Genomic DNA, 25877 nt, shown 5'->3' on the forward strand with positions numbered 1-25877 from the left:
CTAAGGTTGCTATGCTAGTGCAACTTACAGATGACACAGAGTCTATGACTTCAAGCCTACCTCCAGATGCCAAAAAGGGTAGCAGTGAATGTCAGTGTTGGTGTTGCTAGCTTGATGTGGATATGTTATTAGAACCTGAAGACTGTGTTTCAGCAAAGAGATACTTCAGAAGGTTAAGAAGCAAGTGATGATAACTATTCACTCCTGGCAAAGCCTGGATATGAATTGGCAACCCAGAATTAGCAACCTTAATACCTGAAGTAACTTCCCTGCACTTTGCAGCTTGCATTTGTGAAATGAAGTAAAATGCTATGGTAAATCAACAGAGCCAGTCTCACCTTCCCTTGTCCTTTCATCAATACGATGTTTGAGATTACTGAAGCCTGTGAGCCACAGGATGTGTGCACTAGCTGTGCTGTACTTAGTGATCTAGATGGCCTGGAAATTGCCTGTGAACATAAAAAAAAAAAATCATTTTAATGCAGAATCATAAATTCTTGAACAAACATTAGGACAACTTGTTTATTTCAGAATTTTCTCCTTATAACTGATGTTACTAGAGATGAAAAAAAAAATTCCCTCTAATTTTCAGAAGTCACTTATTATTCAGACAGTCACTGCTCACTGAAATTGTCCCGCAGTGACTAAACTAGAGCAAAACTAGAATGTTGGCCCTTGAAGTGGTATGAACATATATTTGTGCTCTCACTTGATTCTCCATGCCAAAATCCCATTTGTGGTCATTAGGGGTCCTAAACAAGTGTTATCATATTTGCCTCTAAGAACTGAACTAAGAAACAAGAAATTCTAACTCCTGCCCTCATCTTGTCACTAAATAACTTTATCTTGGGACATATAGAACCTGTTTTCAGCCTTTCCCCCAAAATACAAATTAGTGCTCACAAAAGTTCTTCAGACTGTGAACTACTCTGCACTGCCTCCATTAAGCTACCACATAGGCTTCCTTCTACTGCCGAAAGACATGAAGCACATCCTTTTTGCTTGATAACCGAGGTAAGCAATTTCTCAGTGCTTTTCCTCCCTCCATTCCACAGATAGTGGATTTCTGAACTCCAGCCCCTGAGATTTGACCCATTTTAATGAACCTTTAATGAAATATTTAATTAAAACCTCCTACTTGAACATGGAATTGGATATTACAAACTAATTTAAGCACTGACAAAAGTCATTACCTAAAGCTAACTATGCATGAAGTTCAGCAGGGCCAGAGTTAATTGCACTCATTACAAGTCCAAGAGAGTTCAACACCTTTTTTAATGCAGCAAAATGAAACTAACAGGTGTTGAAGTGTGTGGAACATCAGCCAAAATTTCAGCTACTGCATATGTGAGAAAATAAGTCTCAATTTTGACATGAAAACAAGATTATTTATTCAACGTGGGATTGGGAACATGATTAAGAGGGAAGTGTCTATGCAATAGTATACCTCTGCCAGATCAGGGTGATTGCTTATTCCATTGTGGGTCTTCTGAATCTGAAATCGGAAGTTTTCAAATTTCTTTTGCTTCTGTGTGAGGTGTTTGTGTGCGTGGTGGGTAACGATACCCCAAACTAGGATGTCACCAAAGAGCCTCTGACAACAGGCAGCATCTGCCACGCGGGACCCTCAAGCAGGAGGAAGCCCAGCAAATCCCTGAGGGTCGGTCTGTCTGTCTGTCTGTTCGGTTGGGGTTTGTGCTCCAGTTTGCCACCTCCTCACCCCCGTTAAAGGCCTAGGTCACGCTGTGGTGCCCCCAGGGTGAGGGACTGGCCAGGAAAAGGCAGGGGAGCGGCGGTGAGTCCCTCAGGCAGGACAGGAGGTGGCAGCCGAGTGTAAGGATCTCCACCTCCATCTCCCCACTCCAGGCTTGAGCCTGGGGACCTGCGGCCATAAATACCCACACCCTCTCTACCCTGCCCAGCCTCCACTCTCCCAGCCTGTGGTGAATTGCTTGTCGTCCATCTGGATAGCAAGAGACTGTCAGTCTCTAGCCTGCATTAATGGGGTTGTTTAAACGTGGCCAATTCACTGTGGGGCAGAAAGCGGGAGGCCTCACACAGCCAGCATAGCTGGGGGCAGTGACTACCAGCCATGAGGCAAGTCCATACCTGCTTGTGGCCATGGCTGGGCCAATGGAGGTGACTCTGGAGGCTCGCGACGGCGGGGCCCAAAGCTCAAGCTGGGGTTTTATCAGCCATGGGCACAGAGCATCTCCACGGCCAGCAACGGGGAGATGCCCGGGAAGGGCCTCTTCAGCGGTGAGCTCTGAGGCGGCTCCGGGTGGCTACCAAGGTGGTGCAAACCACACAGGGGGATTTACACACACTGTAAAACCTGCTGGGGCAACGGGAGGGAGAAGCTGCTGAAGAAATGGGGGTTTGCTGGCACAGAGCCTTTCCCGCTCTCCTACTCCTCGCCGAGGAGGGATGGGGTTAAAAAGTGGAGGAAGCAGAGTGCGCCATCTTCCCTGACAGGGCCTGCAAGGAAGGTAGGTTTTGGCGGGAAAGTGACTGCCAAGGTCATTGAGAGATTCTTATTGGAGACAATTTTGTCTGTTTTTCAGGTGATTTCCTGTAGCACTTACTGGGGTTCTCCCTCCAGAGCAGTCCAGCTGTTGGGAAAGAGATTTGCGGCTGGTGTGGAGAGTGTGGGGCTGCCGGTCTCTGAAGGGCACGGCTTTCCGGGGCACCGCGCAGTCCATCTCCCCCATCCAGTATGGGTTTACAGCTGTCAGATGTGGGGAGAGAGGCTGGGTTATTTCTCAAGCGTTGGACATTTCTGCATATTAATTTTATCAGGTAAATGCTACTTAGAAATGTTTTTCCTTTTGTAAATCTCTCTGTGAAGGGAGTGTTCTTTTCAATCCTCACTGTGGGGATAGCCATTACTGTTAAATATAGTAAGGAGCAAACATTCCCTACCAAAAGAGTATTGGCCTATTTAGAATACGCTTTAAAAAATGTAAAATTGAATGCTTATGCACAAAACCTCTGACTGTAGGATATTGTGAATATAAAAGTTGATGCTTTTATGTATTCAGCAATTCTTAGCTAAGGATCCCAGACTAAATTTGGACAACAGCTGCAGTTTTTTTCAATGCCACAGTACCATCACACGATGAAGTGCTGTGCACTCTCTGAATATTACAAGAGAAAAGATTACTTCTTTGCAACTTACTGGCCGAGTTACTGCGAGTCCGTTGACATGCAGCTTTACTGTGCAGAAAACCATTTTGTATTTCCAAAGGCCTTTCCTTACAGGTTGGCGTTTCCTAAAAAATAAAAAAAAAAAGTTTTTGCTATGCAAGAAATTCTTGAAAGTGATCTAAACTTAAAAATAAAATTTCTCCTAATTTGGCTTGCGCAAATTTCAGCCTGAATCAAAAAACATGGAGCAAGATTAATTATTTAAAATAAATAAGATGATAAAGGAGAATGCAGCTCAAAACTTTGCTATAAAAATGATTATAACTTGCCAAAGTAGTAAGATAGAAATAGATTCTGGTCTTTAGTTAAAATGGACAGAAAATTAATTGGACAACCCCTAGTTGGTTCAGACAGACTAATATTTTGATGTACGGCTAAACTGTAGCCATGCTTGTCTAATTTCTGGAGGCAATTGGTGCTTTTGGGTACTTAGTCTCCATCACCTTAGAAGGGCGTTATTTTCTAATGGAAAATTCTTAGGCCCAGCTTTGCAATGGTGGATAGGTGTCTAATTTCTGCTGATTTCAGAAGGATGTTTTTTACTCAAAATACGATCTGGGTGTTTAAAAACCTTTGAGGACTAGGCTTTAGTGTTTTCCAAAAAGTCAGCCCCTTCTACTTGGAAACTCTTAGTTGCTTTGGAAAATATGGCCACTAATTCTACATTTAAAAACTTGTAGATAAAACATTCAGGTTTCTAAATGAAGGGTTTTAGAACAGTTTGAAAATAAATAAATGATCACATCTGAATAACAGTTGATGTTAGGAATAATTTCTGGATGTGTATGGTTCCTGAAAGTCCTGCTTCTGTTGTGACATGGGGAATGCCATTGATCCTGAATGAATCACAGTTAAAGGAAGAACATTACTAAATACAGACAGCATATGAAAACTGATTGAAATATGGTAAACCTCCAACTATAAAAGGGGTTTGCTCAGTGATATTCTTCAGGGGTTAAGAAGGCCACAGGAGCAGCATCAGGGCAGGATCTGTATGTTCTAATCTGTCTGGAGCTAACCAAGACAGACATTTTCTTCCAGAAGTCTGACTTTAGTAGTGCTCTTTGGAGATACCTCAAGAACTAATGAATGATAATTTTCCTCTTCGACAGCAGGTGGAAGCATTGCCAAGTAGCAAAATCCTGCTAGGGCTTTCCAGTCCCATTCCCCTAGGGAACTCTTCAGAATAAGAAATGCAGAGAAGATCCTTAAAGACACATTTTGAAAATGATTTTGCAGTGTTTCTCTTACCAAGCTAGCTAGCTTGAAAAGCCTTTGCTTTGATTATCCCTTGACTAATTTGGTGCAGGCTTGTTTTAAATGCACAGTTCACCTGGCTGCCCCTTGGGTGGTACTATGCTACAAAAGTTTAATCTAGTTCATCTCTGGACACCTAGGCATTTAAAGGAGAAAAAATAAACAAAAAACTTGGCAGAATCCAGCAGACATCTGGGGGAGACTGTTCACTGCCATCCTAGAAAGAGGCACACTCAGATCTGATAGCAGCTTCAGTCTGGGGTGTTTTCTCAGTCTAGGATTATACCAGAGCTTTCTGTGTGACCCATTTTCAGATAACAAGCAGAAAGTGCCTTTCTTCCATGAATATCGAGATCTGAAGCCCGCAATAAATCTCTGGCTGAGCTCTACTCTCTTCAAAGTGGTAAATGTGTTGTAGGGGACTAACTCTGTCCAGTCATCATCCTCGAGTTTCCTCCAGAATTTGCAACGGAAAAGCCTTTGGTGGCATCTAGTTTGAGGTGGGGATGAGAGGACAAGAAGCCTGAAATGAAATGTGTCTAATCCAATGAAATGGTCTCTCTGAAGGAAAGGTCAAAAGGGTTTGCCACTGAAAGATTTGGTGATAATCTGGGGTTGCTGACTTGTTAATTCTGCCTCCTGTTTCCCTCTCTCTGTGGCAGACTCCAGTAACATTCACCATGGGAATTTTCTAGCTATGGATTCTAGATCCACAAAACTACTTCAGTACAGGGCCTGCTGTCTGGCTTCTGGATTCATGGATCCTCCCTTAAATCCACCTCTGCCTTTGCTCAGCTTCCAAATGGAAAATTAACATTGGCAAGCTATGTGTTTCTAAAAGGAGGGGTTATACAGTCCTTGCTAGAATTTCCCAGGGCCTTGGCCTCCCCATAGCCTCTGTTTATCTGGGAAAAAGCTATGCTGAAAGTCACCAGAGTCTGACCACAAGAGGTTTGGGGTTTTGTCAGGAAGAGCAAAACCATGTTCTTCAAATATCTGATGCACAAATTCCCCTTCTTGCTCAAGTAAATGTCAACTCACCCCACAGTTGTGGGAGGGGACCACAGTTTTCATGCTTACTTTGTTAGCCATCATGATGTTCACCAACCGTGTTGTTGGTTGAATTAGAGATTCAGCCTCCTTGCTGGACAGATCTTTAAGTGATTGTCCATTTGGTGTTAACAGTTCACCCCTTGGGCTCAGACAACCATCCCTTAAAAAAAGAAAAAAAGAACACACTTGCATATCATTTTACAAAGAACAATATGGCACTATTGTGCTACGTGTCTCACTAACTGAGGTGTCGGCTGCAATCCTCCCTTTGCCTTGAACAGAGCTGCCATGAGATGTCTTGATGCGTGATACACCCCATCCCCTGCTAGGATTTTTTCATGTTGCTGCTCTCTTCTGTTTAGTCCTGGTGATCAACGGCTGCCTTTCTACATATAGCTTACATCCAGGCTAAGATGACAGCACAGAATAGCCCAAGACAGGCAAAATATTCCTCCTTTCTCACTGTCTTGCATTTGCAAGTTGATCAGAGACTGACTGTACACTTTAGTCCCTTTCAGGGACTTTGGCTCATATTGCTTTCCAGTGGCCTTGCTAGGCTGGTGACATCTGACATTGCCCTTTAACAGGGCAACTAGGAAAACACCATTTGAAAACTTAGTGTTATGTACAGTCTTTCATTCTTCCAGGTTTTATTTCTTCATGTAATTGAGAAGCATTAAATTCATGAATGGTCACAGTTTTATTTTTCTAAAATCTTGACCTGTCTCTCCAACTGGAAGCGTTGTAAGAAATGATTCCCAAACATCACTGTCTTTCTCTGAAACTGCGCTTCGAGGCACAGCTTGTCACAGAAAGCTGGTCATGCAAAATCCGTGCAAATGGCTCTCTAATAAGCTTGCTGACTTCACGTGTACTGTACCTGTTTGCTGCACCGCCAGCTGGCACGTGGCTGCCTGTGAACCCTTTCCAGAGAGATGCACAGTTCGGACTCCTAGAGAGCTTGATTCCTGAGCTGCTGTTCCCTGTGGTTGTGCACAGCCTGCAGATGCAGCTGTCCTGATTCAGAAGATGAAAGGTTGCATGAAAGAAAATGTACCAAGGATGTTAAAAGTTACTTACAGTTATCCTGAGCCTTTTTAAGAAATGCAGAAAATGTTCTTGTTCTTAGAACCAGATTGCCTTCAAGTAGAACAGTAACAGGCCTTTAACACTGTGCAGTTGTGAAAGAATAATTGTATTACAGAGTCAGTGTTTAAAAGAAGTTGTTTTCCTTAGGACTTCAGTGGCTTCTGGCTACAAGAGGGAAGTATTAGAATAGAGTGCCCCTTTGCACAGAGGGGAAGAGAACAGATAATAGACTTTTCATAGTAACTGGATAAATTTTGCCTATGCTAACTATTACAAGAAAAGACAGGGAGGAAAATAAATATGTGCCAGAAGAGGAAAAATACTCTGGAAAACAGAAGAGGTCCGAATGGAAAATAAGTGTATACAAAACATCAGAAGCTCCGCCCCTGTTGCTGACTTGTTAAGTGGGGAGAGGGGAGCAGAGAGGACTGCAACAGTGGAAGATTTTTTTTGTCCACTCCAGACTGGTTGAGGTTGCTGGAGTCTGTGTGTTGCATCTGGAGAACTAATTGTAAGCACATTTTTAACACAGTTATGAATCATTAACATATGGCCATACAGAAAGAGAATGTCTTAAGTTGTATGAGTAAGTAAAGCGAAGAATGGCTTGACTAAGCACATGAAGGACAACACATTTGTCTAGCAAATATACTCCTGCAGCACAAATGCATGAACACTTAAAAATTCTGAAGGACAAGGAAAGCTGGAAAAAGTTAGCACGCAATTTCTTTTTCATTTGCTTAGTAAATCTCCTAATTCAAGTATTCACTTGTTCTGCTCCCAGCTGAACCCACCTCCTCTGCCCTCGCGCCTCTCCATACTCCACATAGTGAAGAGGGCTCTCAGTGTATCTTGGATCCAGGCTTGTTCCCGAGAGATTTGTATGACTGAGGTATAGATTTCTGAAGGGGAGGCAAATTTCATATGTTAGGACAGGCCACAAAATATAGCAGTGGTCAACTGTCTGTATTGCTCCTGGGTCCCCTGGTCAGAGTGGCATGAACTATTTCCAGTAATCTGTAGTCCTCTGACAGCACAAGCAAAACTATGTAATCACCTTCTTCACCATCAGTAGGGCTTCATTTCTGCCCTAAGCAGAGTTCATCCAGCCCTGAGGGTTAGAATCATTATGCCCTTTCACCACAAATCAATAGGGATCACATCATACCTGACTTACAGCAAACACAAACTTCAAATTTACAGCAATGTCAATAAAGGTCATTATCTTCCAGGCTGACTGTTGAAGCCTGGCTCCCATTCTGAGACCTGCCAGAGTAAATCTAAGGCTGTGAATGAATTAAGTATTTAACTTTGAGCCCTAGGCTCACTGCAGGCTGAATTCAGTAGGTAATGCATAAGGGCTATACTTGTATTGACTGACTTGTTAACTCTGTGGGTTTGCTTGCATTCCAGATTGTCTGCCATTAATGAGGAGAGTCTGAATTTTACGAAGCCTCCTTTGTTCATGAAGAGCGCTTCTAGTGAGTAACAAGTAAGTGTATAAGCATGGACAGAATTTTATTTTCAGCCAGTTTATTTGAACTCTAGTATTAGTTATGGAGCTTCTATATTTACTTTTCACCCAAGATAAATATCTTGGGAAATACATACTTGAAATAAGGACTACATTATGTTCTTTTTTATCTTATGGCAGTGCTTTGAAGTCTTCGGCATGGTAGCAAAATAAAGATTAGAATTCTGATGTCTCAAAATTTCAGATCTTGAGTAGCAAAAAATGTGAGCTACCTTTTCTGTTTATTTGCATTGGTGCTTTGTTTTAGGTACCTGTAAGAAATTACAGGCCAGATTCTGCATACATGAAGCTCACAGGGTTTTCAATAGGGTAGTGTGCTTGTTCTAAAACATGAGAAATGTACAGTAGATATTAAAGGTAGGAAATTATTCTGCTGGTTGGCTGAGTATTTTGAGACCTCAGCTGATCATGGATTGGGGCTGTTGTGAAAGAATAATTGTATTATAGAGTCAGTGTTTAACAAAAGTTGTTTTCCTTTTTTTCTGTAGTCAGAATGCAAGTTTCGACTTGCCAACTTCTCTTCTTAGGAGCCCTTACTCTTGTGTACTTCTCCCTTGAAATATCTATGTATCCTCTCACAGATACTGGTCAGGGACACACACAGAACTTTGCATAGCTGTTCTCCATGCTTCATTTTTTTTCTTGATTTTAACTTAATGGTGGGCCTTTTCAGACTGTTCCCAACGCATTTCTGTTAAGAGCACAGTCATGCTTATGCCCTTCCTATAACTTGTTCACAGTGTACAGCTGCTGTGTTCATGGTGTTTATAAAAATCTTCATAATTAATTGTCCAAAAGTCATTTGGCTCTCATCAGTTTCACAGGACATCACAGAGTGCAGTGGGTTTGGCTCTGAAGTTTTTCATTGCAGCACCATTTAAGTCCTTTGGGGAAGACATCGTATTTTGTACAGTGGGACACAGGCCAGGCTGGAAATTCTGGGTTGTATTGGGACATAAATGTGAAATGACACCAAATAAAACCTGATATGAATATTCTTTCCAAGAGCAATAAGTTGCATGTACTTAGTCAGAAGGAAAGTAGAGGTTAAATCTATTGTACACTGCAGAAAAATCTTGGGAACAATTTTTGTTTAAATCTGTAGTCATCTTACCAAGTTGGGCTACATTTCAAATAAGGTCTGTGTGTCAATCGTTTCTGCAATTCATTTACGTGAATTACTTGGAAAAAAAAAATTATAGGGCTGTAGGGACGTGTGGCAAATATCTGTATGTTGCCAGCATCTGCACTTTTTTGGGTCCTGGATATAGATCACTATAGTCACATCCAAGTTATTGCAACATGACAGAAAATTAATAAAAGCTGTTCTTCAGAAAAATAAACATTTGATCAATTCATGTGCCAGCAGTCAATTTGCTTTGGGTTTTGTTCTTTAATATCTTTTATTTCCTGTCTCACTTACTATTTTATGCATAGAAATATTACTGATCGTTCCAAGAATAAAGACAGTGTTGATTTTGCATCCTCCTCCTTTTTAAAGTGTCCTGCTCATTTTGAAAGGTGATTTATAGCTCCGAATGTAGTGAATGCTGAAAATTTGCTAAAATAAGGTTTGCAGATTTGGTGTGTGGGCAGGTGGATTCTGGGTTAACCTTGCCTACTCATTATTAGAACATATGTTTAAACACATATTTACTGCCAGTGAATAAAATGTTTCTGCTTATAAGGGGTTTTGCCACTGAGCACTTGAAGACTCTGGGGAAACCTGTGTCTGCCTTATAATATCCACTCATCTCTGTGAAAACAAAATGAAGAAAGTCCGTGGGGAGTGCATTATAAGCAAAATTTGTCTTTAAACTGAATCTGCTTGGCTGAAAGATAAAAATCAAAGGTGAATTTCAAGAGCCTTCTTGAATGTATTTTTGTCACAGGTGAGAGTAGATTATTTTTCATGTGTTTAGTTCTGGAAAAGTAATTTGCACGTCCAGGCCAACTATCTCCTGCTCCCCTTATTTTGTCATGTAAAATGCAAAGCTTCTGAGGATGTTTTTCTCTCTGCCATTTAAAAGATTTCTTTTTCCTTCATGCTCTTGTTAGACATTTCTAGCCCAGAGTCCTGTCTCAAAACATCTAATTCCAGATGTTGTTTAGAAATAAGGGTAACCATGGCATCTGTGGAAAACTGTGAAAAACTTTTGTGCACTCCTAATGTAAGACACAGTAGTTAGATTGTCTGAAATGAAGTGTTATACAAGGCTAGTTCAAGTAAGGTCTTTGACTCAGTTAACCAAGCGTATGACAATGAGCTGATTGACTGTTGTTTTAAAAAAGAAAAAAAAAAAAAAAAAAAACAACCAACCAAAAAAAATCTAACAGCAGTAGAATAATGAATTTAAATATTTAGCTTTTCTGTCCTCCTGACTATGAAATGGCTGGGATTTCGAAGTGGAAGATTAAAAGACTACGGTCTTTGGGGATTTTCTTCAAGAAGTATTTTTTTCTGCATCAGTTCTAACAAAGAGAGGGCCAGAGTCTCTCTGGCATAAACTGACGTGACTCCACTGATTCTGACGTACCCTAGCCGATGCCTTGGTCTTTTCAAAATATTTATAGTAGATGTAATTCATTTTCCCAGCAGCATATTCCCTTTGCAATTAATAAAATGGCAGAAGCTAGAAAGCCTTTGTATGATGCAAGAAGCAGGGCATGGGATTCGGGTTCTGCCCTGGATAGACGATTCAGCACATCAGATGCTACAGATGGACCTTTCCACCCATCATTTGACCTTTGGTATGTTTTTCTGGGAGCCTTTGCCCTGGCCCACGTTTTGCAGCACACACTGTCTTAATTTAACAGCTTCTTTCCCAACTTGCTCTGGGGATAACATGGTCCTGATATCACAAAAGCAAGGCCGGAAGACAAAGAGAGAATAAGTAGGAAAAGGGAGGAGAACACATAAATGTCTAAATAAATGCAGTCTTCTCTCCTGGCTTTGTTTTTCCGTTCTGCCCATAGGCTCATGTTTGAGTCGTTACAGTCTGTTGCTGTAACACTTCTGGTACCAAAGCGCCAGCAAACTGGTGTTTGCATAAAGACGAGTTAATAAAAATATATTCTGGTTATGTCTAAAGGAGAAAAATGACCTTTTGCTTTTTTCCTCCTTCAAGCAGAGGGTCAGGAACCAAAGGAAGCAAGGATAGAAAAGTTTCTAGAACTGAGTGGACCCATGCAGTCAGGCCAGCTTGGGTCCAACGTTTGCATAAAGAGTCAGCCCTTCCCTGTTATAGTTTATTCTAGATGCTATTTCAACCCTGCTACCAGCCCCTCTGGTTGATAACTCTTGGTACTTCCCAGGGTGTTGGTGGTGCAGGAAAGAGGTAATGGAATGCTTCTTGAAGCAGTTCTCAAAACCAGCAGAGACTGTTGTTCTCTGAAGAATAGGAGATGATATCATCTAGCCCTGTCTGTTCTCCCTACAACTGGCATAGTTTCAGACTTTGTAATGACATGAGCAGGCAAGGCCATCTTCCACAGTGTTTGCTGTGTCAGTGCACAAGGTATCAGGCACTGACTATAACTTTTTTGTTTTCTTTTCCTTTCAGGCCACTTGAAAATTGTGGATTTTGTGAGAAGCAAACTATAAAGGAGATCTGCTTGTTTATACACTGACAAGCTGGCTTTCCAGCTCTGTCCATACCAGACTAAAGCGTACCTCATCTTGGAAGCTAAGTGGTCTGGGAGCTGGCTGAACATATGACACCCAGGTAATCCTGTGTGCTCTAGACGCAATGAGCAATAGTCAATATGACTGAATACATGGAAACCAAATGAATTAAAAGACTGTTCATCTGCTCTCATTGTTGCTGACAGTACATTAGAGAAGGGAGGGGAAAAAATCTTTGCTATTTAGAATGTATAATGAAAGGAGATACTTTGAAGAGGATGTAGAGATTAATGGATCAGACTGAGACATTCTTTCCCAGGTACTATCTCACAAAGCATAAGTTGTTATGTGCTATAAGATTTTGATAGAGCTTTTCTTTGCCTGGGTGTGCATGGTGATGTATTATTTGCTTCTACTGCTTTCCTGTGCCATCAGGTAGGCAGAAGGAGAGAGATGGCTGGGAAGTTTATGAAGTGATAGTCCTTAGTGGGAACATCTCCACTTGCCTTTCTGCTGAGCAACACGTAGATGAATGAAGCTGCTGTTGCAATGCACAAAATGTGCTGAGGACACAGAAGAAAAGAAGGAAGAATGTGGCATTTGAGAGGAAGTGGGGAGTAGTTAGGTGATGCACTTTGGTGCAGATATGATTCCTTCACTACTCCTGACTGTTGCTTTCTCCTCCCCTCACTTCACTTGCTTTAAAGTATTCCATGGTTAACTGTTCCCTCTTTTCCTGTCTTTGTAATTCCACACTCTCTCTTCCCTCTCTGTTTCCCTTTTCCCAGATTATCTACTGTTTTCTTCCATTCTCTGTATGTCATGGCAGCAGCTTTTCTGTGACAAAAAATGACTGGAAATAGGACTCCAGCAGGGAAGTGAGCATGGCAGTAGGGTAGGCTGAGGTCAAAGGAGGACATAACAGCTAAGAATTGTTACATAGGGCCCTATGTGACATATAGCGGCCATGTCTTGGCAGGATGTGAATGACCATCTGGTCATCCAAATGTCTGAGGTAACTGAATAGTTCACATGGATGTAGCACTGACTGAGGTTTTTGCCCTGAATGTAATGAACCACTGAATAATTGTTGATGGGCTCCTATTTAAGTCTTGTCTCAACCTTATTTCTTTCCACCTGTTATAACTTCTGTACAGATGAAAGGTCAATCCCTGCAGCTTTACATGTTGAGTGTGCCACCATGCCACATACTGTTGGAAAGAAGTTGCCTAGAAGGTGCAGCTATGAACTGAAACCCCTGTCATCTGGTACTGCCCACATATCATCACAGTAAAAGTGGAAGGCAGCATCACAATTAAATAATGTCCATCCTCTGCCCTTTTGGTGCACTAGTGGTGTAAATGCAGACTATGGATGCTTCCGTTAAAACAAAAATATCTGCACAGGTACGAGTCGGGTTTTTTGCATCTGTGGGCCAACTTTTGCAATACTCCTGACAAGAGCCAAATTTACCCAAGATACAAGGTTGTGGTCCCTTCACCCACACATGCTAGCACTGCACTATGAGTCAGATGATAGACGAGCAGTGACATCAATTTGCAGTCCCACCCCGACCAGTGTAGTCCTATTGGCACTAAAACCTGTGCATATTTTGTTGAAAAGAAGAATGAACCAAACCTGGTATCATCAGAATTTCAGCCTTCTGAAATTCTCTGGTGTATAATAAGATCTGAGTTCCAGCTCAAAGTCTTTTCTACAAGTAGTGCAATAAGAACAAAGTGTTTCTGTGGGGATTCTCTGGAGTCTAATATAGGTCGTGCTCATGCTGCAGTGCTTCCCTCAATGGCTACAGCAACATTTTCTGTTGAAGACTGAAGTGAAAGGAACTGATGTCATGATGCATAGATGCCCTCTCTTCAAAAATCCTCCTCTTACCTCTCATTTCCTTGTTGTAAGTAGCACCTAGTTTCTCAGACTGTTAGTAATAGGACATAGGACTATTTGGGATCCTAAAAATTTTGGAATCAGGAAAATGTGCTTCTAATACATATGCGGAAGTCCTGAAACACTGTTTGATTTGCTCATGGTTTATGCAATAGAGAATCCCATGCAATCGGCAGAGTAAGGCTCAGAGAGATATTTAAGTTTTTGAACAGAAGAGAGGAACTAGTATTTGGAATACTGATGTTCCAGGTTCCCCCTTAGCTCTGGCGAAGAAATGCACAGGGAGCATTAAATCACACGGGGCTTTTAAACATTCTTCTCTCCTTCCAATGTGACAGCAAAAATAAAGTTGTTCAGTTCTGTGGGAGTTATTAGCACCTTCAGAGTCATGCTTAGGGCTGCAGGAACTGGAAAGCAGAAGAATAGTGGAATATCCTCAGCAACACCACAGAAAGAATGGAATTAATTTTCTTGAACAAAGAAAAGGATCCTTCAGCTCTGAGTCACACATCATGAATTTCTGAAGTGTCACATGGAGATGGAGAGCGAGAGTGTTACACTGGGACTTGAAAAATGCTTGTTGACTCTGTTCTTAAAGAGAGAGGTTTTAAGCTTAAGCTCTCTAAGACACCCGTGGTACAGGAAGATGGTTCTGACAGGCTTGTGCTGTATGGAAGATAGAGATCACTGCTTTCATAATATAGGGCAAAGCCTCAGCAACAGTAGTACAGGATAAGGTCAGTGTAGCTGTTACCAAAGTTCATCCTATGTAGCATGCTGAGATAAGACTTTTTAGAATCACTCACTGATCCATGACTCTGAAAGGTATGAAAGATTAGCAAGTAGTATCTGAAGAGGTTTATATTGCTATAAGAGCTCTGTAGAGGGAATTTCATAGAATCATAGAATCGTTTAGGTTGGAAAAGACCCCTAAGATCATCAAGTCCAACTGTTAACCTATCACTGCCAAGTCCACCACTAAACCATGTCCTCAATCACCACATCTACCCATCTTTTAAATACCTCCAGGGATGGAGACTCAACCACTTCCCTGGGCAGCCTGTTCCAATGCCTGACTACCCTTTCGGTGAAGAAGTTTTTCCTAATATCCAACCTAAACTTCCCCTGGCGCAGCTTGAGGCCATTTCCTCTCATCCTTTTGCTTGTTACTAGGGAGAAGAGACCAACCCCCACCTGGCTACAACCTCCTTTCAGGTAGTTGTAGAGAGCAATAAGGTCTCCCCTCAGCCTCCTCTTCTCCAGACTAAACAACCCCAGCTCCCTCAGCTGCTCCTCAGAAGACTTGTGCTCTAGGCCCTTCACCAACTTCGTTGCCCTTCTCTGGACACGCTCCAGCACCTCGATGTCCTTCTTGTAGTGAGGGGCCCAAACCTGAACACAGTACTCGAGGTGTGGCCTCACCAGTGTCAAGTACAGGGGCACTATCACCTCCCTGGTCCTGCTGACCACACTATTTCTGATGCAAGCCAGGATGCCATTGGCCTTCTTGGCCACCTGGGCACACTGCTGGCTCATGTTCAGGCGGCTGTCAACCAACACCCCCAGGGCCTTTTCTGCTGGGCAGCTCTCCAGATGCTCTTCCCCAAGCCTGTAGCATTGCATGGGCTGGTTCTGACCCAAGTGCAGGACCCGGCACTGAGCCTTGCTGAATCTCATACAGTTGGCCCTGGCCCAACAAGCCAGCCTGTCCAGGTCCTTGTGTAGGGCCTTCCTACCCTCCAGCAGATCGACACTTCCACCCAGCTTGGTGTCATCTGCAAACTTACTGAGGGTGCACTCAATCCCCTCATCCAGATCATCAATGAAGGTATTGAACAGGACCGGCCCCAACACTGAGCCCTGGGGAACACCACTCGTGACCAGCCGCCAACTGGATTTGACTCCATTCCCCACCACTCTCTGGGCTCGGCTGTCCAGCCAGTTTTTAACCCAGCACAGAGTACACTTGTCCAAGCCGTGAGCAGCCAGCTTCTCCAGGAGAATTCTGTGGGAGGCAGTGTCAAAGGCCTTACTAAAGTCCAAGTAGACAACATCCACAGCCTTCCCCTCATCCACTAAGCAGGTCACCTTATCATAGAAGGAGACCAGGTTAGTGAAGCAGGACCTCCCTTTCATAAACCCATGCTATCTGATCCCCTGGTTGTCCCACACGTGCTGCGTAATGGCACTCAAGATGATCTGCTCCCATTGTCTACAATGTACCCATTGTCTACAATGGTACTAGGCAACCCAAATGCTGCTGTAGGGGACTGGGTTGCTGACTAATTTATGTCACCATCCATCCAGGCTCCTGACCCATCCTGTTCAGTGACACTAACGCTCCAGCCTAAGCATGGAGTTATACCCTTAGCAGTTATATTTTATCTGTGCAATGGTATTAGTTATGAGACTTTGTTCCCCAGATCCCTATTTGAGCTGCTTGCCATCTCTAAAAGCAAATGATCTAAACTTACAGTCTGCAATAAGATACTGAGTAGTTTCATATGGGTATGGATCACAACAGTTATTGGAGCCCTAAATATTTTGGAGGTGTACAAACAAGTAGACTGTGGCAGCTGACACATACCTAAGAAAGTGCTTCAGCTTTGTTAAAGGAGAAGAGGAGGTAGTCCACAGAGGCCAGCTCCTTCATCACTCACAGAAGGAATTCAGCAGAGTGCATATGGACTGTTTCCAAAAGGGAGGAGGTGGTATGGTTCTGCAGGTGACTGAGTGTATTTTGGGACTTGGGTCAGTGTCACCTATTTATGTTTTCTGTCAGAATGTAATAGAAAGTTGGCTTGTTTTTGTCCTCGTGCTGGGACTTTGCCAGGGGCTGAAACACCTCACATCCAGACCTCTGTCCTGCTGCAGTCTTTGTGATATTGGGCTGCATGCTGTGATCATTAGCAAGAAACGCAAGGAGTAAGGGGAGATTCTGATTTTCAGTACCAGTATGCTACTGTGTGTTTAGTCATAGAGATCTAGTTTTAGCCAATTTCTACTGAAAGTATGTAAAATAAAATAGAATATATAAGAAAAAAATATTTTAGGTGAAAGAAGCAGTTCTTTCACATAAACCACTATTTGCACAGGTAAAAGGCATATAATAAGGGAGGTGTCATGAGGACACAAACTGTATTAAAAGGCATCATACTTGTAGTGAGGTCCCTTTTACACATCACACATCACACCAATAGGTAGAGAGAAAGTGGAAAAATTAGGATATGTCACTGAAAAGGAACTTTTGAAAAGCACCTAAAATATATTGCTCAGACTGAAAAATTTTTGAGATTGTTAGGGTTAAAGTAATTACTTCTCGATTAAAGAATAATGTTGTAATATGAGGCTGTTAAGAGTTTTATGTCTCTAGGAAAAAGTGACATCTCTGATGGTTTTAGAGCCATCACTACCTCCTTCCTGAATCAGAGAGAAAGAACATCTGCCTGCTGAATCTTCTGCGTCTTTCATGGTATTAATATAATTGATACTTGCATAGCTTGTGGGATCTCATGGTATCACACTTTACAAATGCACTTTACTATAGTGACAGTTTTATATTTTGAACTGAATACTATATTGCAGGTAGAAAGCAGCAGCTGTGCTAGTCTGAATACACCGAGAGTGGCCTAGCAGTCACTGATTTCAGAAGAACATCAATCAGCCGAGTGCAACAGCACAGCAGGGAAGTTAATACATTTTCATGCTGTTTATACAGAGCAGGAACACTGCAGGCTCATAGGCTCTGAAAAAGCCAAGTAGAATCCTAAGTTCCCAAGAAACATGAATTAATCCATTTAGGAACTACTGCAATGGGAAACATTACAATATACTGCACCAAGTTGCCTACCTTGGTATGTAACTTTCTTCTCATGTTGTTGCAGTTCTCATTTGCTGCAGCTTTGGACTGGACCAGGCTGGTGATCACACACGGAGGATCAGGTGGGCCGTCTTCTGTCTCTGATGTGCATGGCAGCTGTGTTCTAGGACAGCAGTCAAAATCCTCTTGACCCCAACTGGTAGAGATCTCAAAGGGATCAGGGCATTTCTCATCAGGACTTGACCCATCATCACTGGTTTTGGCATTGCAAAGTATAAGTGATCTTGAAATGGAGCGAAACTTTCTTGACTTCCTGTTCCCAGCATTGCTCTTTCGATCCATCTTCAGAGAGCTGGTGGTGCTGCTCTTTTTCCTATCGTTCTCCCATTTATGCGGCATGATACTTTCAATAACTTTCTCTGCTTCTCTGATGCTAAACGCCCTCCAGGAAAGGAAATATAAAAAGTAAGTTGTAATATACCCCTCTTTCTCCCACTTAATAACCTACGCTACTGAAAAGCCCTAATGAATAAATCGAATCAACAGAGCCTTTCAGTCTGCTAACAGCCACGTGATATCTCATGACTTGCTAATTCTGTTTCTGTGCAGTGCTCTACTAAATTCTCCTTCACCTTTTCATTCTCTTCCTATGCTCCCCAAGCACAATGGAGTGCTTTTAATAAATGTTTTTGATGCTTCCATTGTGCTGCTTCCTTTGGGCTTCTGCTGAATTTGCATGTTGAAATCCCAAATTGAAAAGGAAGATACTTTAAAAGCATTATTCTATCCTCCTAACATTATTTGGAAAGCAGAAGCTCCTTCTGAAGTTTGATTCATGAAACCACTATAATTCAAAGAAGATTAATCAAATTGTCGAGGTTAAGTTCTCTACCTGGTACATCTGATTTGTAAGTGGTTTAGCAAAAGTAGATCTTAGCCATGAGAGAGCAAGGAATGTCAGGCTGCTATAAAACTTCTACCTTTGCAGGCCAGAACTCACTTAAGACTGTGCATTTAACAGTAACAGAGAGATCCAGTGAAGCACTTAAGATGTGAATATCTGATTAGGGATTGAACTCTATAAAGGAATACAGCTCCAATACATCGATCAAAAAGTGTCCCATTACAGAAATGGTTTGTTTCAGCATATGATTCAGCATACAAAATTAAGAGAAAATAGAAGAAATGCTATACAATCAAAATGTGGCAAAAGTTGGAGCTTTTGTAAAATGAGTAAAGTAATGAGCACGTTACGATAACAAAGGGGAGCTTTGTTAAACTGTTTCCTTTTTCTCTCAGAAAAAGTTTTCTAGAAATATTTTGGTAGGTGTGTGTCAATGCTGAAAATTCAACAAGAGGAAATCTAAATTAATTACTTTGACTTTCTCACTTAATTTTTATTATTGTATTTATTACACAAACTTTTCTATTCTTTTCACAGTACCTAATTGATACTGTATGCTGCCATTCTATAGAAGATACTTACTGAAACGAAAGGATTTGTATAAATCAAAGATGCTATAGGTGTTATAAACAAAATCGAAAATCAATGTAATTTGAAAGGCACTTCTCAAGTATACTATTGAGAGAAAAAGTTTGTACATTGTGCTCTAAACTAGGTTGTTGTGTTTGTTTTGGGTTTTTTTTTTTCCTACTTCTATGCAGAATTAAGTAGATATGTATGCACTTTGTACATGAAATGCCACTGGTGATATAGAAATAGAAGGCAGATTTTCTAAAGGCTCCTTACAGCCACACAATAAACACACGCCTGCAAGTTCTGACCGAGCCAGATTCATATAATAAATCCAAGCCAGCCTTATCATAAATCTGCAGAATTATTTTTCTTTTTTTTTTTTCCCCTCTCATACAAATAACCAGGTAAAACAAAAACAGATGATAAACACTATGCCATTGAGTACCTGTCTAAGGGAGCTATATGGCATTGCTGGACAAATACATAATTCAGCATGAATCTGAATGTGTTTTGATTTGTAAAAGAAGAAAAATTTGCACATAGATCTTTCAGGAGCAGTGAAGAGGTCCCTTCATTTCACAGGGAGAAGGATGTTTATTTGTGCAGTCTTTTCTGGCATTTTTGATAGGTAATGCTCCTACAGTCTTCCATCATAACTTATTTTCCATCACACCAGTCCTAATATTGCTCTGCTCCCTCATGTCGCTTTTCCAAAACAAAATCCCTAACACTTCAGAAACTCGTGCCCTGAGTATTGGAACTTGTCAGATTTCCAATAGTGTCCTTGTAGGACACTATTCCAGGGCAAAGTTTAAGTTTGAAAGTATCCAGAGAATATGTCAAGTTTCGCAATGCTGGTGTGTTTTCTGCCCCTCTCCTGTGTGTCTTTGGGATCCTCTCTGCTCCTGTGGGAGAATCTGACCCCACTGGATAGGACCATGGGAGCTGAAGTCACTGAGCTCCCAGGCTCCCCCACACTGGCATGAGGGAAGCTTTCAGGGTCAAACTTAACTAGTGTATTCTCCATTCCCTTCAGTACACAGAATGCTCTACTTTTTTCTTTTTTTCATAGTAGCCTCTTTTCTTATGAATAACAGGATTTGCAACCATGGGTGAATGCAGCTGTGGTGTGGATGGAGGACTGCCCAACAGCACAGCCACGCTCCCTTCCTGTGACGCGCTGAATAAAAGGACGTCTAAGCCTATGTGTAAGGACACAGAGGCTAGAGGGGATGCAGAAAGGTATGGCATAGATGGAGCTCAGCTTTAACACATAGACTTTGTGGTTGACAGGGGTTCTTATTTCTCTAGGATTAATCTCCCTTCCTGCATTATTGAGAGAAGTTACTTTTCAGAATCTCTACGTGGTAATTTCTTTTGAAGTACAGAGATGAAAAGTGCTGTGAATTATATTAGAACAATAATTTTGAGAACTGAAATACATGGTTGTTGGTGGCGTAATTCAGCATCACAAGTTTGCAATTTTTTCTATGCTTTTTTGTTGATTACATTAGTTAAAAGCTGACTGACATTTATCTCTACTAATATGTAAAGACTTTCAAGGTTTGGAGATTTTGTTTGTTTGTTTTAAAAAAGACACTTTTTAGTGTTTTGGTAAGCCTAAAGCTTTAGTCTATCATAATACATATGTACCTAATTGCAATTTTTGAGTTGGGAAATCCCTGTTAGCATTCCCAGTATATTAGGAAATTAATCTTGTAAAGCTTGATGTTGCTTTTTCTGTATGTCTGAAGGTAGGTAAAAATGCAATCTGGCCCATTAGACCAGAATGTAGAGTCAAAAAAGCAATAGGATGGCTAGGATTAGGGGAACTTCTGCAAGTACCTCCCCTCAGCACCCGGGTAGGAAACAACAGAGCTAACTTGCTGAAGGTGTGTGGAATGCACATCACTTGAAAGTCTGCAACAGGGATTGATGCTCCTTCTGTGATTCTGGCAATTGCTATTAGACGCTAGCAATAAGAATGTCAGAAATGAGCCCAAGTTGCACACTCAGACCTAAACAATCTTGCCTATCGGGGAAAATTAGAAGGAATAGCACTTTTCATTCAAGGATTTCGATGTTGTACGAACATTAACTGCACTCTTACTTCCCCAAAGAGAAAGAATTTTAAAAGAGCTATTAAGCACGTGGGTAAGCAGAGGACTTGATAGCTTAATGGTCAAAATACAGCTCTCTGGAGACTGGCATGCTAGAATGAAGGATGGAGAGATGCAGGAGCCCTTTCTCGCTCTGCCTGAAGCTGCTGAGCTTAAGAGGGAGCACTGCCATCAGTACTAAATGCTCCAAGAGGTGCCTCTCTGACTATGCTAAGCATCTGGGATGCAGGGAACATACAGAAGCACCTGTTGAAACAGTGAAGGAAACACTGTTTTAAGTGCATTCTGCCAGCCCACCCCCCTGCAATGCTCCTGAGGAGTTTTACCTTATGCAGAGAGAACATCTCTTTTGCCCTGCTGCATCAGCTGTTTCCTCCTCCCCCACCCTCACCAGCTCAAAGATCAAGTTTAACCCTGAATGACTTACCTAGTATCTCAAAGCAAGCCAGTGGCTGAGGTGAAAACAAACCCAGCAGACCTGAAGGCTTCCAGTTAAATGCTTGCTCTTGCTCTAAGTATTAGATCACAGCCCAAGTCTTAACTAAGGCAACATCTTTTCCAGAGCTGCTGATTCAGGGTTGCATAAGTGACAGAAATATAGGAGGTACCAAAAACATAGTCTATAAGTTTTCCAATAAAAATATCCAGAAATGTTACTTTACACAGAAAACAATATCACAAGTGCCAGAGAAGCTTTATGATTCATTGCCATCTTCCACCAAATTTAATTCAAGGTATTGGTGGCATGAACAATTACTTCAAAGTCAATTCTCCAAACCATTCATCTTTTCCTCCAGTGCACTCACTGCTTGTCGTTTTCTCTTGCCATTCTTATACCTCCAGCATGCCTGATGGAAGTTGTCTGTGGTTTGTAATGCAAACCAAATGTTCCTTCTCTGTTTCTTTTTTTTTTTTCTCCAAGCTTTATTTTTCCAGCTTTAAAAAGCCCTAACTCAGTCTGCCTTCTGCAAACAAAATACACGATTTGAGCTGTGCCCATTTGGTTCAAATTCTTGATTGGATATTAAACTGAGCATTTACAAGATGAAAATAATTTGGTGTAGCTCCCAGATGGAATGCAAATGCTCTGCTGTTAACCAGACAGTAGGAAAGATAGAACTTTTCATTACTAGCAAGAACAAGATGAGTTTTACATTACCAAGTGCTAACAGCATGATATCTTGCATCCCATTTTAATCTAGATCTTGTGATCTTTGTCAGATTCATTACTGAGCAGTACTATTAGCACTGAAATATTGCAGATGTCTAGGATTTCCAGGCAGTAGGAAGAGCTAGAGATTTGGAAGTTTTCTAAAGAGTAAGAAACTCTTGGAGAGTTGAATTTACTGTTAAAAAATTTAAAAAATTTAAAAAAATCCCTAATTGTAAAATAAAAATTCAAAAGGAGGAACTTACAACAGCAAGGCAGACAAACCTGACTCCTGCAGAAGGTTGTTCCTCTTCATAGGCCTGGCAAAAAAAGACAGAGTGAATAATTGAAAACACACTCTCATGGTGTCACGTGGCTTGGTTTCAGTAATTCTGCTCAGTACATTGGAACGGAGCTATTGTTTCCTAATTGAAGAAAATGTCAGCAAGGATAGATAAACAAAAGCAATGGGATGCAGTATTGGGGAAGCTGTTTCCAGCAGGCTCCCAACTACCCAAAGAAGGCAAGACCATTTAAGGAGTTTGTGTCGTTTGTTTTTACCCATCGCTCTCTGGTCCTGGGATTGATGGGGTTCAGGCATGTTAAACCTACTTGAGGGGAGGCGAGGGGGGCCAGCCAGAATCCGTGCTAATCAAGTGCAGGATTTCCTGCTGGAGGCTGAGATGGCAAGCATGTTTCTCATAATTTTTAGCAGATATTTTAAGCATTAAGCTAGTAAGAATTTCATAGGTCACTTCTGCTCCAGGAGCGAAACATAATAGGAGCCCCTTTTGAACATCAAGTCCTTGTATTGTGCATCATGAAGTGGCATGGTCCCTTTAACCTACCACTTCTTAAATACTCTCCCCTTTATGGGCTAGACTGCAACTTTGTGGTCCAACCTGATCAAGGACCCAGAAAATTGTTGCTTTTTCCATAGAGCATCCAGGGAATGAGAACTATGCCATGGGTTCCAAATTGCCTCAATTACACCTTTCATTTGCTGCACAGTAAATGGTTTGCAGTCTATTCTATTATTGTGGTGACTCCCCCCACAAAACACTGCTTGAATTGCATCTACCATCAATTGTGGGAGCAGGCAGCCACCTTTCTGCCATGTCCCTAGGCACACTTGGCTGTTTTTCATCAATCACACAGATCAATGTGTCAGTCCCCACCTGTCAATCCTCAGTTCTGCTCACACTGACAAATAACAATCTTGCTGCAGAAACCTACTTTCTCTCGAGTTTTTGTGGTAAGACACATAGGGAGTTTGTAAATGAAAAAAAAATGTTCCATAACAGAAAGAATTGTCTCTGAAACAGTTAATGTTATTCTATTGAAATAGTGAGGCCTCTTTGGAATGTTCTTGCAAACTATAAATCCTATACTTTTCAGGAAAATGTAAACAGAAATCTGAATTTTACACCTGGCCCTGTCTGGTCATGGAAATGGTCAACAAGAGAGCGCTTAGACACCTGCTGCCCTCTGTGTTCTGTGGCTTGAAGGTCCTGGATTTATTGGTCTGTCACTAAACTTGCAAAAAAGAGAGAGAAATTATAAAATAGGTTTAAAATATTGCACTGATATGGTGTCATGTTTAGCAGTCATGTGACTTCTAGATAAAACATGGACTGTGAAGACAAGCATCTGCCCCATGAGAATGATGTACATACTGGGAGAAAAAGTGAAGATGCAATCTCTGCTCTGTACAGTGTCTACAGCAGCCTCAAAACACTCTGTCACTGATAATACAATTGTGGCTAATTCATATTTTAAGTGTCCACAAAAAGAAAAGAATTTGACATTATTTTCTCAACGATTAAGTTTTCAGTTCCCTGAAGGAAATCTGTTGTAAAGGAAATGGTTTTAACCTGGATCACTGGATGATAATAAACATGGAACATTACCCATCTCTTAAATTCTAGCTTTCCTGGAAAGGGGGAGAAATAGGGAGCTGATTTTGTGTTTTGGGAAACAGGTCTTCACTGTATTTGAGTAGAGAGGACAGTGGCCTTGTACATAAAATGGGGTTTTATAGTGCTAGTACTGTAAAAATGAAAGATCAGTGAGGAAGCAAAGCCACATACTGTTTACCACTTAACTGTCTTACACTGTAACACACACATGTTTTTGTTTAGCAATAGAGAACTCATTCACACAAAATCTCAACAGCCCCTAAGTTTTGATCCAAACTGATTGAGCTGGAAGCTCAAAAGCATTGGAAAGCTTTTTTTTATTTCTTCCCATTGTCACATGCTATTGCATTTCCTGACTATGAGCTGAAGACTGTAGTCCCTAAGCCACTGGGAGTTTTGTTCATTCAGAATCTGGACTTCTGCCAGGGCCAGCAGCAGAAACATAAATATCACAAGGAGGGGCTGTTTTTTCATGTTGTTTCACTCTAACCTTTTGCAATTTTTTCCATCTTCTCTGTACAGTAATTGTTCAGTGCCCAGTGGTGAACAGAAAAGCACATTTTTAGAAGCCAGAAGAAAAAGCAGAGAGAGAGAGAGAGAACCTCTGCTGTGCCTGCCATGTTGCACTAACGGTATGCTTTGATATTGGATACTGTGGTCAATCTTCATTACTTAGCTCGAAGGTATTGTACTAAGAAAAGGGCAGGGAACACGATCAGAGGCTGGAATTTTGTATTAAAAGATTGAAATTACATGGACTCTCCTTTACAGAAAGGAGCTGCATTGATAAAGGTTTATGAGATAATAGGTACTATAAGGAAAATCAGCTGGGTTCCTTTACTGCCTTCTCATGTGAGGGACAGGAAAAGAAGAATGGAGTAAAATGAAGAGAATTCAAACAAATAAATGGAAATACTTGAAACCTAAAGCATAATTAATGTATGGAACAAGAAGATAGCAGAAATCATGAGCACTTTGAAGTTAGCTGTTTTGCCTTTGATTTCAGTGGGACAGAGATTTCACCTCAAGAGATGAGTTGATGAAAATAATATCTGCAGTTAAAGGGAATGGCATGCAGAAGGGGCAGCAACTCTTGCTTCACAATAAAAGTAAAACAGTACCATTCACAGGTAGAGTGATACTTCTGCCCTGGGATAGGGTCCTAGTTACCATAAAATGGAGGAACTTTTCTGATGTCTGGAGTTACTGTCTATTGGAGGTGGGAAAAGGAAATAGAGGAGCCATTGAATTTATTTTTTATGACAGTTCTCTTTTGCCTGACTAAAATCAGGATCTATCTGGAACCATAGCAGATACAGGAGCTGACCCGTCTTTTCCCCAAATTATTTTCCATATCTAAAGGTTTGGATTCTAGAGGACAAATATGCAGACTATTCAGTACTAAATATTTTGCCTGTTGCTACTGGTGATAACCTTTTCCAAAAAGGAGCATATAAATTTAAACAGAACATTAGTACTGGGCAAAGCAAATCTAAGTAATGATGGAACTTAGCCTCAGTCCTGATCTCCACCCAACTCCAGATACTGCTTGTGTTAATGGGAAAGAAAGCCAATAGTTTGGAGTGTTCTAGTTTTTGTCCTGTCCTTACATTGCTCAGCAAAGTGATGAGTTACTTTTGCCTTAAACACAGTCACAGTTTTCACATTTTGCCATATTCGAGGCAACAGTTATGTTGCACAGGACAATCCATCCCCTCATT

General features: G+C 41.4%; 1 protein-coding gene across 2 annotated transcripts in view; it reads right to left on the minus strand.

Annotated features, from left to right (window-relative positions):
* The window catches only part of IL16 (interleukin 16), a 43840-nt gene that overhangs the window by 16337 nt on the left and 1626 nt on the right, over positions 1-25877 (minus strand). Inside the window, exons 2-8 of one of the 2 annotated variants that reach the window (XM_087744863.1) lie at positions 22523-22557; positions 17521-17932; positions 6398-6534; positions 5545-5677; positions 3179-3272; positions 2586-2728; positions 339-449 (exon numbers count right to left, since the gene is read on the minus strand). In XM_087744863.1, the coding sequence (XP_087600989.1) occupies positions 339-449; positions 2586-2728; positions 3179-3272; positions 5545-5677; positions 6398-6534; positions 17521-17932; positions 22523-22557 (1065 nt within the window). Of the gene's footprint in view, positions 1-338; positions 450-2585; positions 2729-3178; positions 3273-5544; positions 5678-6397; positions 6535-17520; positions 17933-22503; positions 22558-25877 lie in introns of those variants that run through there. The other variant, XM_009470097.2, reaches the window with a different exon arrangement.

The sequence above is a fragment of the Nipponia nippon genome, unplaced genomic scaffold (genome assembly GCF_047370975.1).
Source record: "Nipponia nippon isolate SJK-2023a ecotype South Korea unplaced genomic scaffold, ASM4737097v1 scaffold_9, whole genome shotgun sequence".
Lineage (NCBI taxonomy): Eukaryota > Metazoa > Chordata > Aves > Pelecaniformes > Threskiornithidae > Nipponia > Nipponia nippon.